General features: G+C 38.7%; 1 protein-coding gene across 2 annotated transcripts in view; it reads left to right on the top strand.

Moving 5' to 3' along the window:
* PTPRR (protein tyrosine phosphatase receptor type R) overlaps positions 1 to 27915 on the top strand; it is a 142781-nt gene that overhangs the window by 53983 nt on the left and 60883 nt on the right. Inside the window, exons 3-4 of one of the 2 annotated variants that reach the window (XM_048301247.1) lie at positions 19975 to 20088; positions 23297 to 23452. In XM_048301247.1, coding sequence (XP_048157204.1) covers positions 19975 to 20088; positions 23297 to 23452 — 270 coding nt within the window. The remainder of the gene's footprint in view (positions 1 to 19974; positions 20089 to 23296; positions 23453 to 27915) is intronic. The other variant, XM_048301248.1, reaches the window with a different exon arrangement.

Raw genomic sequence — 27915 nt, forward strand, 5'->3', positions numbered from 1 at the left:
AAGAAACATTACCCTAATAAATTCCTGTTGGAAAGTCTCCATGTATCATGGCAGCCCTCATCCTGAGTGAAGGAAGTGATTTAATGGTCTTATATATTACGTCATTTAAATTTTATTTATTCAGTATTGAATGGCTGACAAAACTTTTATCAGGCTCTGATGCTGCAAAGACCCTGTGGTGTTGTGGACATAGGGTAGTTGTCACCTTTATCTCTGAAATAGTTTGCAGTTATGTGAAAATATGAGTTACTAAATTGGACATAAATTATTGTATCATTTTCTAAGGACTTTGACCATTCAAAGTCAGTGCATGGGTAATTTTCAAATTATTCTAAAGATACAGAAATGTTCTTTTGAAAGATGTCTCTTACATCATTAGAGGCTGTGAAGGATGTGGAGGGAAAGGATAGACAACATCAGGCACTACAGCTCTGTTATCATCTCCCGGCCAAGATTTTCCACTCCATTGTGCCTTTTGTCAATGTCTGCAATGGCTGCTAATTAAATTCTAACAATGTGGTGTTTGACTTAGCAGTTGAATGACTAAAGTGACTGGTTTTTTGGATATCATGTTGTCATGTGTTTGAATTACTCTATTCTTAACTTGATTTGGGGTTGGAGGTTTTTTTGGTTTTCTATGTGTGAAATGGTTTGGATGCGTTTCACATACAGAAAAATAACAGCTGGTGAGGGGGCGAGGAAGAGTAAGACGAAGCTACCAAAATAAGAGGATAGTTTTTATCATATTTGGAGAAATCTTCAAACCACATCCTGTATGACTCTTCATCTTTTGTTTAAAAGTTCTGTATGCCTAAATGTGTCCTTTCCAGAAGGAAGAAAATTGTTTGTGTTCTGCCTTGCAATGATAGTAACTCTGCTGCAACAAAAAATACTTAATCATAGTGTAATGATTGAATTAGAACAAGCATCAGCATATGCAATTGTCTTTAGTATCCTGGGTCTAGGTTCAATTTAATATTTCATGAACTCTAAAGGGAGAGAGCTTTGGTCAGAAATGATCAAGCAGAAAAACTCTGAAACCGTGTACTTGCATGGCATCTTCACTGCCATAAAGAAATACTGGGCAGGTGAAAAGGCACCCAGAAACACTGGGTGTTAACTTTAAATCATATTTAGTCTCAGAAATTTATCCAAATCTGACAGCTTCTGCAAGAGTGCTTTGATCTCTAGCAAGGTCTAAGGGGAAAAAAGCGGGTTTTTTTTTTAATTATAATGCCTAAGGAGGTAGCCTTCCTGCAGCTTCTATATGCACTTCTGCTATTCCTAATGAATGAAACAAGGTTTAGGGTTGAAACCTGTACTACAGAAGCTGCTGGGGGCACTGCTGCTGAGTTCAGTGACTGCAAACTCACACTTACATAATTTGCACATTGCCTCCCTGTCTCTGGGCAGCGCTGAGAGGAGCCTGGAGCTGTCTTCTCTGCTCCCTCCCATCAGGTATTTATGCACCTGTACCTTCTCTCCTCCAGTCTAAGCAATCCCACGTCAAGTTCCAGCAACTGCTTTGGAGTAGTTGTCTTCACAGTGGTGAAGTAATACTTATTTTTGTGCTTCTGTGAACAGCAGTGGGTCAACGATCACAGGTCTCTGTCTATTTCAAGTTCATTAGGAATACCAATCCGTTTCATTCACCGTCATAGACTTCCCAGTTCAGCAGAAGCCTAGAGCTTTTCCCAAAATCAAACCTCTGCCACTGCCAAAGGCATCTGCACTTCTTCCCCACATCTGGCTTATTTCAAGCTCGACAGAGACCCGGAGCAATTGCTGATTTGCAGTGTCTAGCCTCTATAGGGTGTAAGGCCAAGAGCTAATCAAAGAAACCTAGTTTTCTTCATCTTGGTGACATAGAAGGCAGTATAGTCCTGTAGGCATAGACCTGGTTCCCAGGCTTCGTATGTTATATGACCGTAGGATTGAAAGGAGAGCTTTTTCTGGCATGGATGCTCACCTCAGTATTCTGGGTTATGCACTTATGCACTATGCCTAACAGCTCTGGAACTGTGGAGTGCTCATTAGTTGCAGGCAGGTGAAAGAGGATCCGAAGTAAAACAGAGACATTGAAACCCTGAGTAACCACTGAACACTTTACCTTCTTCTGTATACACCTATGTAGAGTAGAAAAAAGTACATGGTGCTCCCAGGGCCAAACTCACTTCTATGCACACTCTGCATTTTTACATTGTTCTGTAGGAAAACATGTTCTGAGATTTCTGCAGAGGAGAACAATTTTTATGAAATCATTATATCCTGGGTCCACTGATACTAGACAGAAGTAGGAATTATCCTGTAATGTGAAGAACTGTTAAGCTTGTCTGGAAGAGATACAGCATAAAAAATGTTTTGGTTACATTATTTTTATATTTTAAAAGCATTTCTCCTTGGCATGTAATTTAAAAAATAGGGTTTAATGGTTGTTGGTAATTGCATGTATATTCTGGGATCAGTATGCGTAGTGTTCAAAATTGATGTTACTAATTAAACAACAGAAAGGGGAACCAAGACTTAATTGCAGTCTGTGCAGGTTGCCCCTCAGGTGTTTTGTGTCACTGGGTAAGTCTCAGCTCATTAGCAGAAACAAAGTCAATAAGTGTTTACAGAACTGGAAGCAGCTGGAGAATTACAAAATCATTACATCCCATAGAAGCTGTGTGCATGTGAATGTGTGTGGTCATGGTCCTGCTCCTGCTCCTGCTCCTGCTTCTGATCACCAGCATGTACGACACATTAATGGATTGAAAAGTGGTAGAAAATGACAGCATGCATGTAATTCTTTCTGTTGATTACCAAGATAAAAGATATATTAACTGAATTTTATTGCCTCCCTGATGTGGCTGTACATAATTCAGTCAGTTCAGAGGTTAAATAGGGATTGTATTCACATAACCCCTCCCTGTTTTCCTGGAAGGATCTGTTCATTCGTTTATCAGATATGAACCCTGACTCACTTTATAAATCACTCCTTTTAAAAACATTTCTTTACAGGTGAACTACACATGCTGTTCCAAAATTTTTATTGTCTGGAGTTTAGTCATATTAAGTACATGATGTTCAGGTGAACTTCACCTGAATCACCCAGTGTATCTGGCCTACCTAGTTATCCCATGATCCCTGATTCTGAGTTATCTCTAAGCTTCTGCATTATCTTCACATTTCTGTACGACTTTGTGTGACTCAACAGACCTCTAATAAGCATGTTGACTGGCACAAAATTGCTACGAGCAGTTTTCTGAAAGAGGTCATCTGTTCCTGCATATTTGCCGGTTTACCCTTCTGTTTGCTCTTTAGACATCCAATATGATTACTTCTGGAATAGAATATGTACATCAAATTACTATCACCCATAATACCTCGAATCTCCTTCTTTCTTTTCTCTAAGATTATGAAAATTTTGCCATCTCAGTGTGTATCCGTGTTAATATTTAAACAAAAACAGCTTACATATACTTAAGTCTGCTGGCCCTAGCTACCCACTGATAGATTTTCTTCCTTTAGGCATTGCCAGCCATTCATGTAGCCTTCTTTTGTTTTAATGTAGACTTTACAGGACATCATGTAGACTTTACAGTATTTATATGGTTATCTAGAGCAGTAAGAATTAGCCTTCTTCACAGCAGCATGATTTCTATTATTCTATTTCTAGTCTTTCCACAAGCTTCGCAGTTTTCTGCATGAACAAGCACTTTAGGTTTTCATGAATGGGGGATGTCCAGGTGTCAGCACTGTCTGGATTTGAAAGGAGGGCAGCAGGCTTCCTGGAGGGCTGGGCTGTATTTGTAGCTCACAAAATATTTCTCTGTGTCTCCTAAAGGTTTTTCTTTCATTCGTGGCCATACTCAGTGGAACCTTTCATAAGGTGGAGCTGTCATGGGCAGACTGTCTTTTCCAGATCTGCAGAATATGTAAGACAAGAGCCTTAGGCTGGGGTTGCACTGCCACTGCCGTGGTCACTGTTGTCAGAATTCCAAGCAGCCTGCAAGTGGGCTTGCACTGCAGATAGATGTGCAGCCCCAGCTTGAGGTCATATTCATTATAAGGCTCTTTAGGAAACGCTGAATTGCAACCTTCTTATAGCAAGCAAACTCATGTCCAAAAAAACCCAAATTAAAGGCACTACGGAAGTGCAAATATCACTATGGTGTGAAATGTTGTCTTTCATCAAATTTACTTAATGGAATTTGAATATTTGAGTGTAAAATTCCCATGGGGGATGGAAACTGATTGATAACATTAAGTCTGTATTCCCAATTCTCTTTCTGCTTTTCCAAGTTTCTAAGGCAGTCTGTTATTGCTTCTTAGTAACAGCTCTCATCACATACCTTCCCATTATTTCATCTTTGAACCAAGAATGGCACTGCTGCTTCTCTTTACAACCAGATGTAATACTTCTTCACTCTAAGGTAAACAACTACATCCTCTACTAACAATTAAAGCTCGACATGTGTTCAATTTTACTTGAAGTTTGAATACACAGGTGTGCATAAATACCTTAAGGATATGACCTTAAAAATTCTCATATATCCAAAGACTCATCTTCCTTAAGGACATAAAATGTCAACTAGCAGCTTCTTTCTTGCATGAAAGATTTGTGAAAAACATCGTTAAATAACAAAAATTGTCATTTTTCTTATGTAGCTGTCCATTCTACTTTCTTTTACTAAACCATCTTAAAAATATTAAAATTAAAATGTTTGAGTCACTGAATGAAGATTTGAATTTTTTATTTATGTAAGTGGCAGAATGGCTGTTATTATTTATTCATTGAATTTTGAAAACTATTTTTGAAAATGTGTTTTTTTTCATTTGTGAGCTGCTCTATGATCTATATAATCTCTATATGACTTTCTAGTGCAGAAGACAGAGAAGACACAGAATACAGAATTTAAATGAAATTTAAAATCTTCACAGGTGAAAGTCAGAGCTTAGAATCTCTAATTATAGTCTAATTTTAAAAGACTCATGAATCATAAATATGTTTTCAAATTATGTTAGGTAAAAAAAGACACCATTCAGCTGACATGATGAAGTTCCCATCTCAGTCAGGTTATGCAGGTAATTTAAATGCATGTCTTGTGTTTTGTATATTAGCTATATAATATATTATGATGGCAGTTAACTGCAAAAGTAGTTCTTAATAAAATAGAAGAATCTTTAATGGTGTATAATACATGCTACAAACAGAAAAGAACACACATGGTTAAATACAAAATAACAGCTCTGGGGTCCCCAGCACAGGAAGGACACCAACCTGTTGGAGTGAGTCCAGCAGAGAGCCACCAAATTGATTGGAGGGATGGAGCACCTTGCCTGGGAGACAAGGCTGAGAGAATTGGGATTGTTCAGCCTGAAAAAGAGAAGGTTTCGCAGTGACCTTCCAGTACCTGAAGAGAGCCCACAAAAAGGATGGAGATAAACTTTTTACAAGGGCATGTAGAGACAGGATAAGGGGGAATGGCTTCATGCTGAAAGAGAGTAGCTTTAAATTAGATATCAAAAATAAAAACGCTTTTTTGTGAGGCACAGTAACGGGTTGCCCAGAGAAATTGTGGATGCCCCATCCTTGGAAATGTTCAAGGAGAGGTTGGATGGGACTCTGAGCAACCTGGTCTAGTGGAAAGTGTTCCTGCCTGTAGCAGGGGGGTTGGAACTAGATGGTTGATTCTGTGTTAATTGATTCTGTGATCCCTTCCAGCTCAAGCCATTCTATGATTCCATGATTCAGTGCACTCAGGAGGTAATACGTAAAAAGAACTTAGATTTAGTTGTCTTTGCAAATGATATATAGGAAGTCTTCTGTTTCTGTACTTTAAAATCTGTGTAGATCTTAACATTTTTAACCTTTGTTAGGGTTAGGACACTAAAATTTTCTGACATAAAATATAAAGCATAACTCCAAAAACCCAGAAAAAGAGATAGCGAGGAATGTTGGCCAGAATTCTGTGTTGGGTGTCCAAATCTTTTTACTTACAGCATTGACATTACATACGTTTTCCTGTTTCTAAGATAAGCAGCACTTGGTCTTGGTGTACTTTTGGTTATTCAGACCTGATGAATATTCATAGTCCACTGTTAGAAGAACTGTGAAAAGAACTGCATGTCCACATGAAAAGAACTGTAAATGTGAATGGGAATTACTATTTTTTGCTGAAGTTTTTCTTCTCCTTGCATTCTTGCTCTCTCTGTCACCCAGTATGGCATAAACCTTAACTGTGTGTTTGAAATTGTTTAGAAAGAATAGAAGAAACCCTGCCTTTAACAAAGGAGCATCCTGGACCCTGTTGTACCTGTCTGACAAAAAAGACCCAACCCAAGAACTGCAATGTATGCAATAGTAAAGGAAGAAATAAAATCACCATATGGATGACTAAGAGATGATTCTACAAATAACAATTCTGTCTATTAGAAACCCATGTTGTTGGTTAGGTCAATGCAGCAGCTGTCCAAAATACCTCTGAAGAAATACATTCCGAGGAATTCACCAGGAGCTGCATCAGTCCTTGTGGGGCTGGTGAGCTCTTGCTGAACACAGGTCCTACTCTTTGCCTCACTTGCATTGCATAATTCCATGTACCTGTTTACACAGATCTCTAATGGTGATGAAAGTGTCCCTTTTGTACAGCCTCGTTCTAGCAGGACACAGGAAGAACTCCTGCTCTTACGTGAACTCCTGCTCTCCCAGGTGAGCACACCTCAGAATGCCTGGGATGGCTTGGGTCCCCTGTAGGAGTAGCTGGCAGTGCATGAATGGGGCTTGCTTTCCTTTCAGCTGACTTATAAACACCACTGATAAGGGCAGATGAAAATGAGATGCCTTAAGTAGTGCACATGACTGGGATCCTCGCAGCAGAGGCTGATCAGCTCTCAGAAAAGTAAAAGATACCGAAACGCTCTTGAGAGACAGACACAGGTCTGTTACCTATGATGGGCTGTGTTGATGAGAGGATGAAGTGCTTGTGTGTAGACCAACAGAGACAAGTTTTACTGAGTAGAATTTATCTAACATGGCAGATATAAAGCATGTGTTTATGGAGTTGTACAGACAATTTTCCCTTATGTATTCCTGTATCCTGTGATGAGAGTGAGATGAAAAATTGACAGCAAAGAGGTCTCAGCTATGGCAAACAGCTTCACTGATTTTATTTCTCTTGTTTCTTGCAGTACCAATTTGTGAAAAAATTACAGTTAAAAAAAATCACATTTCGAAAACCGTTTTCCTACAACAACAGAGAATATTTGAGAAAGTTTACCTTCCTCTTACTGTTTCATTTGCTTAAAACACAGAGATTTCTTTATAAAATGGTTTTCATTATTTTTTTATTGTTTTACTTTTCTCTTTCCCCTTCAGCCATTTAATCAGGCGATTTCTGGAAGTTTTTCTGGGAATTTTATATTCAGTGGGGAAAAGATCATAGAAATGAGAAGCTGGAATAGACAGTTAATCTTTTGTGTCTTTGTTCATCCCAGCATACAGTTAGTCCTTTGATGTTCCATTATTTTTGTTCAGCATTCTTTCGGGTATTTAAATGAACATTCATCTACTACTACAGACACAATATTGATGAGGCTGGTAAGGCAGGTTTGTTGGTTTTAGTTCTAACGCAAGGAAAAGGCAAAAGAGGCATTAGTTGGCAGACTGAGGAGGAGCCCTGCTAACCCTAATGACGTTGGCAGTCAGGTACCCCATTTGCAGTAACCTACCACATTTTTCATTGAAGTGACGTGATACCCTGCTGCTTTGTAGTGTAATGATGGTTTCTGGATATAGGGCAATTTGCTGTATGCAAAGCCATGATAGCAAAATTATGGTAGAGATGGGGCTGAGCCCTTTGCTGTACATACATCTCTGGTACTGCCTTGCCATCCTGTTGGGTGGTGTAGTGGGACTACACTCTCATATTGAGTTGTATGATAAGGGCTCTGCTGCGCAGGGCTGACAAGAGAGGGGATGAATGGATATAATACATACATTTAGACTGCTGCACAACAGTGTGATATCTCTGTCTTTTGGAGGAGTAAAAGATAGGACATGAAAGCTGTCCAAAATATATGATTTCCCAGCAGGGTGTGAAGAGAAGATAAAATACAGCAGGGAAGTGGGAAGTGAGGATAGTGCAGGAAATAAAGCTCTTTAAAGCTCTCCAGTAAATTCACATCTGCATCCTTGAAAATACAGTGCATGTTTAATTCAGCATGGATTGGATCCACTGAGTTTGTTCCTGTGTGCTGACCAGAGGCTGTGCAGGCCTGGCACATCTGTGTTCTGCTGTGTGCAGCTGGTGTCTCTTTGGAAGTCATGAGTTTCAATGGGAAAATGTCAGTGGATTTTCTCCCCAGAAACCTTTGCTGATGAGGACCATTTGCAAAATGGATTTCTGTCTTATCATAACAAATGGGAACAAGATCTTTAAATGATAGATTATTGAGATATTTTTTCAAAATAAGCTAAAGATTAGTTGCTGCAATTAGGCATTATGTATGAAAGATAGACAACAATAACCATAGTCTCCAATGACATTCCTGTCTTTCTCTGCATGATACTGTGAAAAAAAGTGTAAATGAATATATAAATTTAAATAATGCTCTTCCACTTTTCCTGAGGCTTTGTAGCTTTCTGTTTCATTTTGGTTTTGCATTTAACTTCTGAACTTGTTGAAGTAACACACCTCCACTGGTGGATTAGGCCATAAATTTTATCTGTATACCAACTGAGATAGAAGCCATACAGCCTTTTATTAACAAGCATAGATGCTATTGTTGTCTCTTTTCTTGGATATAAGGTAGATGTCCTGTTTTCTGGGTTTTTTATGAAGTCTAGAAGTCCTCTTGCCATCATTTGCAGGACATTTGTTTTGAGATGACAGGTATCACACAGATATTGCTCTGGGTGGGAGCCATACACTCAGTTTCTGAAAAGTTGAGTGTTTCCTCACAGGCATCTCTTCCTGCCCACATGGAACAGCAGCCACAGAACCACTGGGAACGTCCTGGGTTTCCACAGTGCAGGAAAGAGGCAGGAAGTGTGCATAAAGGTACACTTGTGGCATTCATACAGAGGAGCAGTACCTCTCAAACACAAATGGCACAGGTTGTGGTCACTTAGGGAAATCTGGGAGATTGCTTCTGGAAGGAAGGAAGGAAGGGAGGAAGGACGGAAGGGAGGAAAGGAGGACTTCCAAATCTGTAACTGCTATTTCTCACTGAAAGAATTACGAATTGTTTTGCTTTTGTGTATGTCTGAGAATGAGAGAACTATATGCAAATACTTCTCAATATTCTCTTTTAAGTGTGATCAATTCTAGGAATAAAAGGGGAAAAAATGTATTTTTCTCATTCTAAACATCTGAGTTTGGCTTTGACAGCTGTGTTGCCTGTTTGAAAAAAATGAACACAGATTGGTCTTAAGATCGGAATATAAAGGAGAGAAATTAAAGTTCCATGAATTAGGTCCTGTTTCCCTGTCATTTTAGAGATGTAACATTCAATTGTACAGGGCAGCACAACTTCTTCATCTTTGACCTCATTTCTTCATTTTGACCTCACAAGTGGAGTCCCCTCTAAAGAAAAGTCCCCCAAATTAGCCTGAAAGCCATTTTAGAAAACTTTTTCTCTAATAGTTGAGTCAGAAATCTTGTCCTGGACATTTGGGTCACAGTGTATTATCAAAGCCAGAAACCGGCTGGTCAAAAATACAGTATTACTATTAACAGGAATTGTTGAGGTAAAACTCCTTCAGTCTTTGAAGATGTGGTGTTAGTATTTTCCCTTCACCTGTGCCTCCTCTCTTTAGTACTAGACAGAAGAGGAAAATTCAGTCTGCCCAGCTGATCATGAGAATTTGTACCTAAAAGCTTCTGAAATACATTCAGTATTAGCATCTTCAGAAAGGTCAAAGAACCTGAGACAGTCGCCAAAATCATGAGATTGTCTTTTCACCTGCTTTCTTGTTTCTGAACTTATAGTAATAGTTTTGCTAAAACTTGGGACAAAGTGACATGTTCAGTCACATCATTCCATGACAGAATAAAACCCAAAATAATTCAAGTTTTATCTAAGAAAAAATTGCAGGTCCCCAAGGGTTTTGCTTCATTTGGCTTTACTTCCTTTAAAGTGCAAAATGGTAAAAGGAACGTAGGGCTGGAATTACAGGGTTGTCTTTTATTGTCTATCCTTGGTTCATGTTGATTTGGAGTGCTAAAGTAGGTAGGGTAAAGTCAGTAACATGAGTTTTATTCCAGTAATTTGTGATTATGGTGATGATAATGTCTATAAACAGACTTCTTTGGGCTAAAAGGCTGAAAGCAGATAAGGATCCAAAACATACCGATGAATCGCATCATGCTAAAAAGCCCTTGTTATTGGACATTTGTTTCCTGAAAATGGGATTCTGATCTCTCAAGAGTTGAAGGCTAAGAATCACTTCTTACTTTCAAAGTCTTGGCTGTGTTGGACCGTTAATGCATACTGCCCTGGGACACGAGCCTTATTCAGGAATATCACAAGAACAGCCATTCATGTAAATACCTCAACTCCGGCTGAGTCAAATGTATTTTAAGACTTCTTTTCTTTTTTCTCCAGATGTATTTCAACTTTTCTTCTTCCTGTGCCTAGGAGCTGCAGAGGACTATGATTATGAGAAAAAAGGGAAAGTGTTTGCCTCTTTTTATAACATTCCCATTATGTCTGAGTTCTGGTAGATTTTGTTCATATGAAAATAGCAATAAAATTTGTCTCTGAAAATAAATGCATCAGAAAGCTAGGATGTCAGCAGTACTCAAATCTTACTTTGATTTTCAAAGCAGAGAGCAAGATTATGAACAAGAGTAAGTCAGTGGGAGTCTTTTGGCCTCATCAGTTCCTGAAAGATATGGAAGTTGCTGTTTGTCTTAGGTTTCTACTTTCATTTGTCATTAGTTTGTAAGCTTATGTATATGTTTATATCTGCTACAAACTAAATTTAAAATTCTGAAGATAAAATGAAAAGGATGATTTTGGCGTGGGGTTTTATGTCTGTCATTTTTTCTAGAAGGCATTTTGATTGACCTTTGTATTAAGGACCATTTTACAAAGTTGCAATGGGAATTCAAACTTCAGTAACTAAAAATAGTTAGAAAGAAACCAGCTGAAATGAGGATTTTACAAAAAGAGTAAGAAGAAACAATACTGACTTTCTGGCATTTAGAATTTTGCACTGGCTCTACCAAGAGATTTAATAATTGGACAGAATTAATAGCTGAAATGAGGGTTTTACAAAAAGAGCAGAAGAAACAATACTGGGTTTCTGGCATTTCGAACTTTACACTGGCTTTACCTAGAAGTTTAATAATTGGACAGAAAAACCCAAATGTATTCTATAGTGCTGTGCTGAACAGACTCAAAAGGATCTGTTTGCTCTGAGGATTACAGCTGGCTTTGGGATGATGAAATAGGATGTGACTGGTACAATCATGCTGTGCATAAAAGTTGTACTGGACATAATAGCACTGTGCATTTCTTTTGCAATGCAGGGAATAATTTTTTTGCCAATATTGAATGAAGGACAGATAGGAAAATTTTATGGATGCATGCATTATGCATGCCTTTCAAAGAACAAAAAGGTTGAAATAGTGTTCAGCTGAGCTCTCCCAGCTCTCCTTGTGTTTCCAAATCCCTGCATTGTCTTGTGCTTTTCCATCATCTTGTCCTTTGCAACTGTCTACCATAAGGGAGGAGAGCAGGGAGAGGTGGATGGATGCAGGAAAAAGCCTAGAAAACTATCAGAACTTTGAAATAGACTTCAACTGTTATTTTAAGAAAACTGAAATACTTTGTGATTAAGACAATCACAGTCCTTGTAGAAATGCAGCTCCAAATTTTAAAAAGACAGGAAGTAACTTTGGGGGGAAACATTAAAATTATCTATGAAAGAAGCTGAAAAGTTCTGTTCTATGTATCTAACCTCCATCTTACTAAAATATAAAAAATCCCATGAAGAGTCAAATTCTATTATTCCCATTTATAGACATTGAACTGAAGCAGTGTAACTGAGGCAGACTTGCTAAGGCCAGAGACACAGCAACATTTCAGCCTCTTATCCATACTAGTAATCAATTGGAAGTAATTTCAAGTGCTCCCAGTTTAATATTTTTTTAAATAGTTGTAGTATCATTGTGACTGATTTTTATAAAAAGGAATAATATACTTACACACACAGGAGAAAATTGTTTCCTTCCATCATTAGTGCTTAATTTTCACAAGGTGGTGAAGTACAAAGATCCTTCTGTACCAAAGAAGCTCTAGAAAATCAGCCATGAAGAATAGAATTACTGCAGGCTTCTGCTCCTCTCCTTTCCCTTTCCAAAGCGCTCCCACAATACAGAGACCTGGTATTGGTATTATTTAATGATGAGGCTGCATCAAATGTGTGTCTCATGGACAGTAGATAACTTTTCCTTCTCCTCTCCTACATTCCATCAACAATGATAAGCATGCATTCCATGGGCATTTAGGACATGGGATTCTGCAAGCCTCTTACTCAGGAAAGGTCCTATTAACTTTATTGGCTCTGAATACTGAGGTGGAAGGGCTGTGGGATGCTGGTTTCTTGAAATCTACAGTGCATTAGGTTTTTGGAACCTGTACATGCTTTCTGAATTCTAAATATATAATTAATGATTGGTTCATTAATGATACCCCTGGAAAGAGGTAACGGGAACTGAGTACAATGAGCATTGTGAGGACAGTGTAACACTTGGTTTCACTGTCACCCCATTAACTACCCCACATTGTGGTACAGGAATGACCCCCACAACTCAGAAGCCAGGAGAATGAAATAACCTACCTTCTGAGATTTCCTGTGGAATAGGGAAGACTACTCTGTGTCTTCTCATTAAATGTGATCAGTAAATCCGCATTACCTTGTGACACCACACTGAAAGAGCTGGCTCTTATCTTCGCTTTCAGACTACAAGCCCAGAGGTTAGTGCAAAACATAGGACTGATGGAAATTGAAGTGCACCTCTTGAAGACAGGCATTAACAAACCTTATCCTTACTAGGCTGAATTTCATTCTCATACACTTCAATCATCAATGAAGGTCATAGAGTCTTCCTATGGCTGACTGACTCACTGCCCAAGTGCATGTAAGCTCAGTGAGGGAATTGAGGGAATCATGGCCAAGAGCCAGACCTCACAGATGGAACATTTCTCACTCTTGTGTTGATGCTTCCTACAGAATTGATCAAATCAGCCCCAAATCAGCTGATCTCATTTGAGAAATTAGTTCTTCTCTCTGGAAAAAGAAGTGTAAATCTGTCGCACAGCTGAGGCAAACCAGTTTAGTCATATCATCCACCCACCTCCAGGGCAGTTTTGCCAGTCTGAGCAGTGGATGCCAGTGGAGTGCCCTGGCATCACCTCAACATCTGGTATGGCATCTTCAACCTCTGCGATGCAGCAGTCTCTAGGATCATCTTCACCTGGTACCTACCTACCTGTGTAAACAGGACTTGAATGAAACCCAGTGTCTAGCCCAGGATGATGGGCTGCACTCAAACCTTGCAACAGCAGACTGAGAACATTCTTCTGTTGTTGCACTATGGTTCAGCTTAATTTCTGATAGGTAGAGATATGATAGTCAACTGTATGGCAAGGCTTGTAGTATGTCTTCTGTACACTTCCCAGGGACATTAATGACTTTTAACATCCATCTAAACATCCAGCCCTATTCCTACCTCATGTTCAGTCTTTGGCCTCTACAGCTTCCTATGGTATAAAAGTCTGTGGATTAATCACAGTGTGGGAAAGGCAGCTTCGTTTTACAAATTTTCACTCTCTCATATTTTAATGAACATTCACTTGAAAATCACTTTGAGGGGGGACCATACATCTATCTGGACTAATTGGATTAACCCTACATTTCTCATCAGTGCTCCTTCTGTCTTCGATTTATTTTGGAGAGCTCATAACATGCATAAATATTTAAATGTATATGCTTTCATGAAAAATTGATCAAGAGCCAAAATTGCTATTTAATACTATATTAGAAATGCGTAATTCCAGGAAATATTATGCTTACTCTACAGAAAGGTTTTTCTTAACAGATGTGGGTTGGGTTTTTTTCCTAGGAAAAATGTGAGTGAAATTCTACATTGTCACATCTTGAAAAGTGACATAAAAATATACCAAACTTCCCTGGACTAATCAGGACTGAAGCAATCAACCTATTCCTATCACTTTTTCCTAATATTTATACAGAACCAACTTAGAGCTCTATTTTCTCATCACCCAAATAGTGTTTGGACATGCATTTATATTTTTGCAGTCTACATGTGAAATTTGGGATTGTTTGGCAGATTTGTATATTCTGCAGCCTCAGTGTCTCCTCATTAGGAAATGGATGACTTAAATAGAAGCATGTTCCAGGTCGAGAGTCTCAGTGCTTTTCACTGGATCTTATAAACTCTTAATTTATGCCTGTAATTTTTCTACTATTTCTGTTGATTTTCACTACACTTTATTCAGTAATTGCTCACTGACATTGGAAGTATTTAAATGTCCCAAGATCAATATTTCTAGTCATATTGTGTTTTAGCACAAATATATTACGTATGAAAATTTGAGTAGTTCACTGCAGACAACTGCTGATACACAGAAACATGAAGCTACTTTTTAATTAATCACTAAGAATAATTGATTTTATACTCATGAGAATTTTATCTTAGTTTACAGACATAATTCAAAGTTTAATGTGGACCTCATAAAAGGGCAGGTGTTTCCTCTTGGAGAAAATCATATGGTAGTGGGAGAGGTAAATGGGAGAGGAGTGAATGTACCTCAGATACCAGTTTGGCTTAGGGCAAAGTCCCTTTGGAGTGGCACTTGGCAAAATGCATTGTTGTAGTTGCATAATGCTGGCTAGGGATATGCTGCCTCCTATGTGCTTCATGGACTACGTGAGGCACTGGAACTGCTGTGACACGACTCACACAATTTTAGAAAGCCAAAATCTTCTGTGCATGTGTATCAGGCACCTGAGCCAACCAAAGGGGCTAACCTGATGCCTAGTGCAGCTGCAATCTCAAATACTAAACAGTGACAGGAAGGAAAATCTGATGTGTTTAAGGGGAAAAAAGAAAGAAAATTCAGGTATTTTTACAATTTTTTGCCAGATTTGTTGTAGTCCTGCACCAAAAACTGTACAAATACATCTGCAATGCTTTCAACTTCCCTCCTGATGAATCCATCCTTATTTTGGTTGTAAAGCTGAGGCTGTGTGATGAGGGTGACAATATGAAACACTGTGACACTAATGAGCTGTACACACTCACTGTGCAGGCAGCAGATCAGGGTGCTCAGGATCCCATAGCTTGGCCACAGTGCAGGATATGCTTTAGTGCAGAAAACCTTCCCATTTTATAGTATTTTTGTTGATTTTTAAAAAACATATAAAAATAACTGGAGCACAGACAGGTAAGACAGTGGCTTTCTGGGCTTTCTCTTTTGTTTGACTTAACTAAATATGGGTGTTGGTTTGGGTTTTTTTTTTGTTTTGTTTTAGCACAAAATAGAACTCACTACCCCATGGCCCTGAAGTACGTAAAATTCCTAGCATGTATAATTTTTCTATTTAGTTTTCATCTTTTTTCATAAAAGTATTGTTAAGACGTATACTGTCACCTTTAATCTTCTTTATCCTTGATTATTTTTGTTCTGTATAATCAGTTTAGCTGGAGGTTTGAGAAAACATCTGTGGTGGTAGGATCAGAAGGAGCAACAATGCATAGAAACTGAATCGTGTATTTGAAGCTCATTGCAGAAAGTATATAATTGGTGATAAGGAAAATGTAAGAAATAGATGCTTCTCTGAATTTTTCTTGAGAAGCAGAACTTGACCTGGAAAATTATGGTTTATTGTAATATCCTAAAAATGTTATTTCAGACTCTCTGTTACACATTCCCTTTCGTGTTAGGGATTTGTTTGTCCCTTTAGCATGAAGATCTTTATTAAGAAGCCCCTGTAGGATGTCAGTTGTGAATGATCTTCAGTGGATTTCTGTGCTGAGTTTCCCTTTATGGAACTCTGTCTTCCCAAGTCTTCCATTACACAGGCAGAAAACTCCTTTAGTTCAAATTACCTTTTTTACTTGACTCAGAGAAACCTAGAAACTGTCGCTACAGTTGCAATATCCAGGTCGGTAATTGCTCAGGAAAATGAGCCGTCCAGGGTGTTCGCCTCTGGGCTCAACAAGTCGCTATTGCCAACAGAGGCAGTGGATTCAAAATTATAACCTCCTTGGGGAGGTGGTTGCAGTCCATGATAAACACTGCAGATGAGCAAAGGTAAAGGCTTAGTGCTGTCTTACTGGGAGGCTTCAGCCCTTTCATTTCCAAGGCAAAAGGAGCAGCTAGAGGAACACAGTAAGACATAACTTGCGTATCTATGTTAACGCTTTGTTTTATTTGTGTAGATGGATTACTTTACAGGGGTTAATTTCACTTTTTTTTGCAGGTGGTATTAGAACTCATAAGGATTTCATTTTTGTAATTATAACCTGTAAATGGCTGGTCAGGTTTCCATTGAAGGAGTGATTCTCTTAATAATGACACCTTATATTGTTTGTCTAGGTATTGTTGCATTTGTACAGGTATTGTTGCATTTGTGCTTCATCCATTAGCAGTTTTCTATCCTAATCTCTTACCTTTGTGGACTATAGTCAAAACAATATCTAGGTATGCCATCAGAATGGCACAATAATATTAAAATATTTTAATTTTAATAACCTTTTGAAAATTTTCTGATAGAAACACTTAAGACTTTTTTCCTTTCTTTTTTCTATATTATTTCTTTTCTTTTTCTTTTTTTTCTCCTTCTCACTAACTTTTTTCAACAAAAATTGTTATACTTAAGAATTTGCAGAAAGGCAATTTTACACCAGACCCTCAGGTCAGAGTTAAATTTCAGTCACCTTCAGGAGGCATGTGCCAGAGTCGAGAATATAATGCCCCCAAGTGTTGCCTTCATCCCAGCCCAGTCTGATAATGTTGTTGTAATTGAGGAGATCCATTGCCTATGCTGAATAGACATAAATTAGTTGTGATCTTGTCAGAAGGAACTTGGGAAAAGACTGTAATCTTGCCCTGTTCCTATCATTTACCATAAGCACGCAGAGTTGGCCACAGTAGAATGAACTTGATACACCTCGAATCTGGTCAACTTCTGCTTTATGCTTTTATGTATACAGTACCAAAAAAGGATAATAGAGAGCACAGAGAACATTTGTGATGTTCTTCTCACTCTAAAGCAGGTGCTGTTGGGATCCCATCAAGCATTTATGTAAATTACCTTTCACTGATTGAGTTAGAAATTCCATTCCTAAAGTGACAGATTCTGGATTGCTTCCTTTCCTTTTGACAGGAAGAGTCAAATACACTCCCTTGTAGTGTCTGATGTAGAAAAAGGTGACCTGTAATATTCTTACCTAATTTTTGCTATAATTGCCGAGGAACTAAGATTCACACTGACAGCTGAAAAGGAGAAGCAGATCCCTTCAATGGACAGCTAAACAAGGGATTCTTACACTAAATGTGAGATGCTTCTTCCTCGGATATTTCTTGGGTTTTTTTGGGAGGAAAAGTCACCAAAAAAAAAAAAAAAAGCAAAAATAAAAAAGCAACCCCAAAATTTAAAAAAATCTTTATAGCTGCACAAGATGCATCCTGAGGTAAGGCTTAAGGGCAAATTTCTTCCCTTCTATTTAAGAGGTTTTCTAAAAGGGTCCTGTAATCTCTGGCTGCAAGACCAGGTGAGAGTTTTAAGCAGCTGATGCCAGACTGACAGGGTGCTGCAGTCTTCAGGCTTTCCCCAGGATCACGAAGGACAATGGAACTGTTACAGAGACACACACACACTGCAGCCTCGGATGAATATTTGTTAAATGACCGAATTCAGACCTGGTAGGCGGAAATGTGACTCTCTTGAAGATAATGGAGTTTCACCACATTTTACTGTCCCTGGGTATGATGAACCACAATCCCAGTACACTAAATCTGTGAGAATTTGTTACCTCCTTATGGGCTCTTTAAGACCTTCTATTGCCTCTGAAGCTAGATATTTTTCTGGCTGTTTCATTTCCGTGTTTTTATCAGTGAGGTCTTAACACACTATTTAACAATATCTCTATTACTGTGTTATGATACCTGGCTCAAGCAGGTTTATATGAATGTATTTTGATTTTATGCCTGCTAAGTTTGCTCACTAACAACAGTTATTATTATCCCCATAACTCAGGGTCACCAACTTAGACACTCTTTATGCTATCCTAATGGATCTCTAGGGATCCTCATGACAGTCTTTCTATTTCAGCAGAAACTCCCTTTCTCATTTACTCAAGATCTTCAGACCAGGCTGTCTCAGTGTACTGACAGCTTCAAAGCTCCAAACCAGTTCTCAGGTGTTCCATGAGTCTGGGGTACAGAAGACAAAGTCTTCACATCTGTTATGTTCCCTCTCAAGATATCTCTATATTTCGGTGATTAGGGTTGGAGCAGTTTTGTAAGCACTGAGGATGTCTAATTCAAGAAGAAGCAAAGAGAAGATTTTGCATTTTGAAAATGCCATCGTATTTTAAATGGAAGAATCTTATCATACTTCAAGTTGCAATAAAGCTCAGCTGTGTGGTAAGAGCAGATCTCATGCATCAAGACCCGACAATCCCAGTGGTGTAAAAAAATGAGAAAAAGGGAGGAAAAGAAAGAAAAACACTCAGTACTGACAGAAAAATCAAATTGATAGTGGAAAAGGAAAGCAAGTATTTTATGGTTTTACATTATAGCTTATAAATACTGATAAAGAGCAACAGTCAAAATGTGTGATGTTGTTTTTCTTTAAGAAAAAAGTTTCCTTTTTTTCTGAACCATAGCCATATTCCCAGTGTGATATCTGACCCACGGATATTTAATTCTCTTTATGCAGCTCTGGTTAGGAAGGAAGAATACTTGCTTGGTTCCTCAGAGCAGCAAGCTGGCCTGTGGCTCTAAATAGGAAGTTTAAAATAAAAAAATTAATCTTTTTCATCTCAAGTCAACTGGCTTAGGCAGAACTTAGTAACTTCCTAAGTCAGAAGTTGCCAGAAGCGTTGGAATGCTTCTGTGGCCATCTGACATAGTCATCTTTCCTCTCTTCTCCACTACATATTGTCTGCAAAAGGGACATGAAAGCAAGGAAGTGGACCCCAAAGTACCACATGGAAGTACTGTCTACCAGGCATCATGTGGAGACCCAATACCTGGGTCTTCTTGGACACAGAAGATTTGAACCTAAATTATTTCTTGGGTAAAATTCCACTGACTTCACAAAAAGAATCTGAACTTGAGGAAACTTCTAAATTTCACTCTGATTCTAACACAGGGAAAGAAAATGCTTCAGTGCTATAGTTTGTCTCATCCTGTGACTTGTGTGAGGAAGCTTTAGGAAATTCAAGAATGGGGAATTATCCAGAATGTTTCATTTTTGATCTCAGAAACTGCTAATCAAAATTAAAATTGTATGATTTCACTATGTCTGACTCATTCTTCACCTTCAGGGAGATATGCTACGACAATATTCCGAAAGAATCTTCATTGTGCAAACTCAACATCTCACTCTTTAAGGATGCATTGATGTTTAATGCTTGACTTTATTTCTAATGTAGTAATTGTGTTATCTTCAACATTGTGACCTGTCCAAGGAATTAAGCTGAAACCATCTGGAACCCTTTCTGAGTGTACTTGGGTAAAGGTGGTACTTTGCTAATGAATAGCATTTAAGGTATTTAAATTTACCTTTGGACTTATTATATATTGTGATGCACATAGATTACACAGATTATTGTTGCAGGAAAAAAACCCAACAACAATTTAGTGAAAAGCCCCAGAGATCAGTCGTCTTGAGAACTAAATGTCTTGAGCAAGGAGTTCATTTGAACTGATTTTGTTTTTTAGACACTGCAAATGGATGTAAACAAGCTGAATATCACATTGCTTCGGATATTTCGCCAAGGAGTGGCAGCAGCACTGGGACTGTTACCTCAGCAAGTTCATATCAACAGACTCATTGTAAGTACCAAAAGACTGTGTGTATTGAAGTGTACCTGTTTCTTTAAATTCTCTTAAATTTATTTTCCTGTCACTATGGAAGAGTGCAATTAAATAGGACAGAAGAATACTTATTATTTCATTTCTTCAACTGCACTACAGAAAAATTGATCCCCATAAAAAATTATTTAAATTTTCTTTTGAAAAGACACCATTGTCAGCTAAGCCAGATAAATCTCTTTTTTGTCCTATTCATAAGCAGACTGCTTATCCCTTAGTTTTCATTCGAATGCAGTTCTTTTTCAAATTCACACCTTATCCATGTTTTGTTTCTCAAGGGTTGAATATTGCTCAAAAAATACACGTGATTCTTCCTTTCAAAGGCATCTTCACAATTTATCCTCAGACTTTCTATTAGTAAATTAAATGTCATCTCACAATATTACTATTCGTGCTTTGTTATTCTGCTATAATAATCTGTCCTCAAAAATGATATTGTAGACTACAGCATCCTATTGGCAAAAGATGGTGATAAATTTGCTTCTAGCAGAAAGGGCTTTTTTAAATCAACTGTCATTGTATGGTTTTCTGTGTATGCATATTTAACACTGTTGTCTTTTTATGGAAGTTTTACCATGAAGCAAGAAAACCCAGCATCATGTGTGTATTGCTAGCCTTCAATTCACTTTGCAGAGGGAAGAAGAGTTATTTTATTCTACATGCAGGGTGAATATTAGGGAAGAAAACTGACAGGTTCAGCATAAAAGTATTTTCTGCCTTGAAAGGTTGATAGGATTGTATACATCAAAAAGATTATAAAACTCTTTCAAGTAATGTCTCTGTGAGAAAAGATCGCACAAAAATACAGCGAAAAAGATCAATAGGAATGCACTGCAGCCCTTTTCATGTTCTTCAGGGATCTCACTCATTCGTGACAAGCGATGCTAAATTTCCTTTGTCCCCTGCATTGACCAGAATGAAAGATTTAAAGACATATTCAGAGAAAAGCACAATTAAATGAGAAATGTTTTGGAGTCTGAGATGTGTATTTCAACATACTGAATCACCTAGTAGCTTTCTTACTATGCTCTATAGAAATTATGTAAATAAACAGAAGAAACATGCTGTTCATTTTCCTACTGGCTCCATTGCTTTTTGCTTTCTCCTCTCATTTGTGATTTAAGGGAAGAGGTAATGTCATTTTGCACCTGCATATAGCCCAGAATACAGTAAGTACTATTATTAATTAGTCTTCTCAACACCTGTAAAGGTTTTTCTATGAGTTAATATTTCAGCGATACAAGAAAGCAAGCAAACTTTTCCCCTATTTGCTCTAAAAATCATGCACAGTCAAAATTCACAAGGAAGACAAATGCATCTTAGGAGACATTATTCCCACTTTTCATCCTAACATGAGACAGTTCCTCTCATGCAGAGTGCTGACAAGCAAGCAGAGCACATCAAAATTCATCTTGCCTTGTTTCAGTGTTGTGTGCTCATCTAGGCTCCCTGTAAAAGCAGTATAGAGAATGGTAACTGCAGGAGAAGAGGCATTGAGATCCATCCCGATAATATTAGGATGGATTAAATAATTCTCTAGAGATGCCAGTCTCTCTCTGCTGACTTTTGGAGGCAGACAACTGAAATGAGGTAAGGTGACTCACTCCCAAGGGAGCAGCTCTCAGAAGTGATCAGGAGTCTGGAAGCCAGGATGTGGATGGGCACAGGGAGAGAAGAGAGCCTGCTAACCTCTTACATGTAACAGCACATAGTGTGCCAGGAAATATTAACTTCCAGTATCTCCTTAACGTTTCCAGTACATCCTTCTCCCATAAAGGTCGTTTAATGGGCAGAGAAACTCATAAACAGAGGAGACACAAAACACTGGGAGTGCTGCATACCCACCAAGCCTTGCCTGGTGCCAGTGATGTTCACCCAGCAGCAGTCACCTACTCATGTCAGGGACTGAGTACAACCACAGCCTTAAATCAGTTTCTTCAGGTCCCACCAGTAGCCAGTGTCCTTACCATTCTTATTGAGCAGATGGACCAGCAGTGCATGTGAGACCACAGAGGACAGATTTAGGGCAGACACGTTTGCAAGAGTCCCTTTCTGTGCAGCTCTCTTTTGAATGCAAAGAGTATTTTATGAAAAGAGTATTTTATGCGAAGGTGTTTTAAGAATAGCAAAAGATGTCTTTTTCTTCACTTCAGTAGAGATGATGCACATTCAAGGTGATGGGAAGGAGGCAGGGGAAATCAGGGTTATCCCAGTTTGAACTGATCCCATAATGATGAATAGCAAATAACCAGACTGGTGAGGTTCTTGCCTGCTCAGGTAGCAATGCAGGGAGCAGCTCCATGCCTGCCTCATGCGTGGGAAATCCCCCAGGTCTGAACTCTGTCCCACAGTGTCAGCTGTGCTGGCCATAGCCCTGGGGAGCCAAGGTTCCCACAACCTGTTTGGACATTAGAGCTGTCTGAAGCACTGGTCTCGGGTGCTGTTTGAGTCTATCACAACAGAGAAACTCTCTTTCCTTTTGCTACCTTGAAAAAGAGTGAGCATCACTGACATTTCTAATACAGAACCTCTTAGGCTGCCAGGACTGGCATCAAAGACACCAGGACAAGTATTAATAGATAGGAGAGTGGACATCCTCAGGATACCCATTAAGTGTTAACAAAACTTCCCTGGTCCTTTAATTTTGTTGTACCATATTAATTTGCACTGCAGTCAACTAAAAGGACTTCATTGTGGTATGTGTCAGCAGTGTGTTGACAAGGGGCTAGAAAGTAATGTACGAATATCACAGCATTATGCTAAGCTATATTATATATATATATATATATGTATGATATATAACCTCTATCAGCTCAGCTCAGATGAACTATCTGCTAAAATCCCTGCTGGCACATTGCCATTGACCCCATCCCATGGCTCCTCCCATCACAATGTTACATTGATTGTTTAATGACACAAGACTCAGGAAAAGTCTGCCTTGTCAATAGTGATTGAGACAAAGCATACATGCCCATGTATAGGATTTGCATTTTCTTCCACAGTCTGCTGGGATTTACAGAGACAGGGAAAAGGTATGCTCTCCTCACAGAGCAGGTTGCAACCTTTATATTCCATGCTTTTGTTTTTGGAATTATAGTTGCAATCTACAGACAGCAGAGATTATCTAATGTCAGACCCCTCCTATGATTTTGCTTTTTTTTTCCCCTAGGGGAAGAAGAACTGTGTAGAACTGTTTGTGTCCCCACTGAACAGGAAGCCAGGAATTTCTGAGGCACTCCCATCTGAAGAAGTGCTGCGTTCCCTTAATATCAACGTTTTGCATCAGAGTTTATCCCAGTTTGGAATAACAGAGGTCTCCCCTGAGGTTGGTTATCAATTTTCTAACCTGTATTACTTTGATACAGATGAGGCGCTTACATCCTCGGTAGTTTTCTGGCTGAGGTTCTCAAGCATAAGGCAGAAAATGTATAGGCTATGATAGCATTGCTACTATAAAGCAATTATCATAGAAACCTAGAATAGTCTGGCTTGGAAAGGACTTTAAAGATCATCTAGTTTCAACCCCTCTGCCACGGGCTGGTGCATCTTCCACTAAGCCAGATCCATCCAACTAGCCCTGTTAAACAACTTTAGTAGTGCTTCATTAGGCTATTTACTCTTTAACGTCCAGGTCCTCCTCACACAGATGAGCTGTCATTGAAATCAGAGTTTAGATCCTAAGCATGCACCAATTGCCTTAAAGGAAGTGGACATAAGGAATTCTGGTCTATTAATGGGGGTAAGAAGATACAACAGTTTCAGTAGAGAGATAAATGGAATGCAGAATCTAGGTGTCACCATTACTACCCATGTAACTTGTGTCTGACATGATTTTGAAAAATTGAATCTGTACATTACACCCATGCTTCTTTCTATTTTCAGGATTGGTGAGAGATTTTTCTTTACCTGCTCCAAATAGAGGGCAAAATTAAACTTATAGCTATTATTTGTATAACTTCATCCATTTTTTGGGAAAAAAAAATCCATTTCAAAGCAGAGACTACATTGTCAAAATTCAGATTCTTGTTTTAGCTGTTGTAATACAAAACAAAGCAAAGCAGTGGTTTCCAAACGTCAAATAAAGTCTTTATATCACCCATCAGCAACCTGAGCTGTTTAGGTCAGAATTTCCTTTGTATCTGAAGCACGAGTCTGATGGTTGGGATAGATGCAATTATCTATTCCTAGTACTTTAGTTACAAATAACACTTCAGGTAGACATGGGGCAAGAACTTACATGAGTAATAGATGAATGGAGAAATGTCATCAAGCTATGAAGAGATGCTGGAAAAAAAACAAGCTCTGAACTCAAGAGCTCATCTTGAGTTAGATACATTTCAATAATCTGGAGTGCTCAGATATTTGTATTTTCTTTCTGAAAAAAATGTAGCTAATAATTTAGAAAAGGATTATTAGAATGAAAGTTGTGCAGTCTATAACTCCTTCAAATACTGTTGGAGACACAAGAGATTATTTTAATATTTCAATTGATAGCAGATTATACAGCTAAGGCACTGATCCTGAAAAATAATGCAGCTTTACACTAATAGGTTGCTTTTGGATCTCAGTAAATGGTTTACATGTGTAAGACTACACAGAAAACAACATCTAAAAGGCAGCAACATATAATCTTTACTTGGTCAGCTACTAACCACTTATTTTCCCTCAACTTGCTCTAAGAACAAATTTTTCCAAACAGCAAACTGAAACAAAACAGGCAAACCTTTGAAGGAAGGTATAGTTATACAAAGCCTTACATAGCTTTGACACATTATCTTACCCATTGTGTGTGTGTACTCCTGAGCTATCAATCCTGATTAAATCATGAGCTAATAAATTGTACACTATTCTAGCAAAAGTACGAATGCTTCACGACCAGTATTGTATGTGCACTATCAGTGTATCTGTGCACAAAAGAAGCATTACTCTCATCTTGGTGGGTGGCTGACACAGAGGTGTTAGGGCTGGAATTTGTCTCCTTTTTCAGCTGTATTTCAGTAAGAGTTGCCTAAGACTTGAAAGTCTGCTGTCTCTCTCTCTATGGTAAACAAAAAGAGATATGTTTGACAGGTAGTCCATCCCATCTGTGAGACACCTCTCCTGAGATGGCTTGGTTGACTCTTTTTAGCAAGGTTTAGTGTAAACTAGACCCCCATAGGGTTAATGCTGAGGGAGATTAGCCTGTCCAAAGAAATTTTACCAAGATTTTGTAGGAAAACCCACATGGAAAACTGCTCTGCTCAAAGTCTCAGCCCATACTATACCATAAACAGCAAAAGTCTCAGTGAATGTCGGTACCTGGAACTACATTTCCATTCATTACAGAAATAATTTGCTTGTTCACATCAGCACAAAAGCGTTGATCACTGGTTGATCTATTTTCAAGTAAATTGCCTGTCTCAAAATGACATCCCAGTTTCTTATTCAGCAGTAGCTGAAAGAGCAGTTTCCTTATGTGTCTTTGCTGTAGGAACCACTAGAGCACTTTACTGCCTGGTGTAGAATGAGATATGTACTGGTGGGAATGTGTAATTTTAATGGAATCCTTGCCATTTCAGGGGTACAAGACAATGTCTATACCTTTCATATCTCCTTGCTTTTCCAATGGCTTATTGTAGTTTTAGGATTTGCTCTTTTATTATGGTCTGAAGTTTGTGTGTGAAGTGGGATTTCGGATTGAATTCTGCTCCATGGGATGTACCAGTCAAGAGCAGGCCTCTCCAGAACAAAGTATCAAATTGCTGCTTCATGGTAGGACTAAATTCAATTACTTAGCTAGTCTGTGTTATTATGATGTGGGAATCCTGGTTTCCTAATGTCTTTAAATTGTGCTTGGATTAAAAATAAAATACTACTAGATTTCAGAATTTACTAGAAGAGAACTTGAAATGATTTTGAATGACAAAAGTAACTGAAGTTCCAGTAAATAAAATAAGGGTTACTATGTTTTGAGAGCTAAGCTAACTTCCAGCTGGAGATGTGTCACTGAAGGAGAAATTTCCAGAGTTCATACCAAAATTATGCAATCCCAAAATGTACCATTACAGCCTCCTTGCACAAAGAGGCTGCCTTTGAAGTATGTGATATTAACATACTAGAGAAGAAATCAAAGGAAGCAATCATGCACTTAAAGTATACAGAAACTGTAAGTCGCTGTAAGGACAAGGGATCAAAACCAGTATCTTAGAAATTACAACAGCCTGGACTGACAGAGGCACCTGGGAACAAAGCAGAGCACAAGGACATGCTCCCGTGATTGGGCAAGGCAGGTGTAGTGTAACACCTGCATGGCTGCACCCAGAGCGCCCAACAGGAACAGGAGCACTGCAGGCTGCCAGTGTGGATGTGGAATCACAGCACTGCATCACGCATGTGCCTAAGGTAGAGCCTTTGGGGAGACTTCGTCATGGGAGACATGGTTAAGTGGCTATTATCCAGTGTCCTGTGAGCCTGAGAGGTCACACACGTTGCTCCATGTTTTCACTGGGGGTGGAAGTGATTTCTGGGCAGCCTTTCCTAATGTGCCTTAGCTAAAATAGCTAATTAATAGCTAGTTAATAGCTAGTTAAAAGAGCAGAAAAAACAAAGCTGTTCAGTGTGAACTTCCATGAATCCTTTTTGATCTTGAGTTCTACCCCCAGCTCCCTGTGAGCTTTCTTCTGAGCTCAGAACTACAGCTCGCTGTGCTCGCACTAGTGTTCCAGCCCAAGGGACTAATTGGGGTTAAGTGACCCCATTTGCAAATTCACCTATTGTCCACTGAAAATTTACCTTTTCTGGCAGGTCCTGATACTGCAGCAGGATCTTTCAGTCACAGATTTTACAGTGACTACTTCAGGTCAATGTCTCTCTTGTTATTATCAAAAGCTGGCTGCTCGTTTTACTTCCTTGTAGAAATACTCCACTATTTTTCCATAATAAGACCAGAAAAGCCAGAGTGAGTTTTTAGTGTCTTTAAAAAAAGAAAAAAAGTTTATAAAAATTGTTTAGAAAAAACACATTTGTTCCAGTTCAGAGCAAAGCAGATACCCTTGGGTGCAGGCACTCTTCCATAAGGTTAGTGATTGAATGGCATTGTAAGAATACATTTGATTCTCCTGCACCTTGAATTATGCTGTATTTAAACAGTTTAAATTACCCTGGCTCATTCTGCCTGAAAAATTTGCCTGATTGGAGACTCCTTAGGGAATGGAAATACTAGGAAATTATGCCTTCCTCCCTGTTTGCTCTAGACCTGATGCTGCCTGAGCTACTGGAATTCCCTTGCCACTCCATCCACTCTGATATTACCCCACCTTATTAGCTGCGGATTTTTGTAAATTAGTCTGAGTATATCCTCCAGCGTACTCCTCAGAAAGACAACAATCATCTCCTTTTTGCCTTGCATTTGGCCATCCAATTAGCTTTTTTCCTGGGCCTCAGCAAACTGTAGTGAACGTGGCAGTTACTATCCCTCTTATCAGTTTTCCCAGACAAAGGAACAAAGTTCTGAATGAGCAGCACTGACATTTCAAGAAGCAGTTCCTTATCGTGAGTGTGAGATGACTCAGTTATTGGAGGTCACAGCTTCTTCTGTCATTAGGAAGCAGCGTAAGTAAGGATTTTGCTCTCCACCAATTAGATCCAGGAGAGAGATTTCCTTGAGTAGGTGAAGGTACTACTAAAATGTTTCGAAATGGTGTGTCAAGTAAGTTTGAGTTGTGGTATATGTTTTTTACCCTTTTTACAGCATTTTTAAATATTCTTTGAACATCATTGTTAGAAAGACAAATCTGGCAAAGACATATC

Source organism: Corvus hawaiiensis, chromosome 4, assembly GCF_020740725.1.
Source record: "Corvus hawaiiensis isolate bCorHaw1 chromosome 4, bCorHaw1.pri.cur, whole genome shotgun sequence".
NCBI classification, from domain to species: domain Eukaryota; kingdom Metazoa; phylum Chordata; class Aves; order Passeriformes; family Corvidae; genus Corvus; species Corvus hawaiiensis.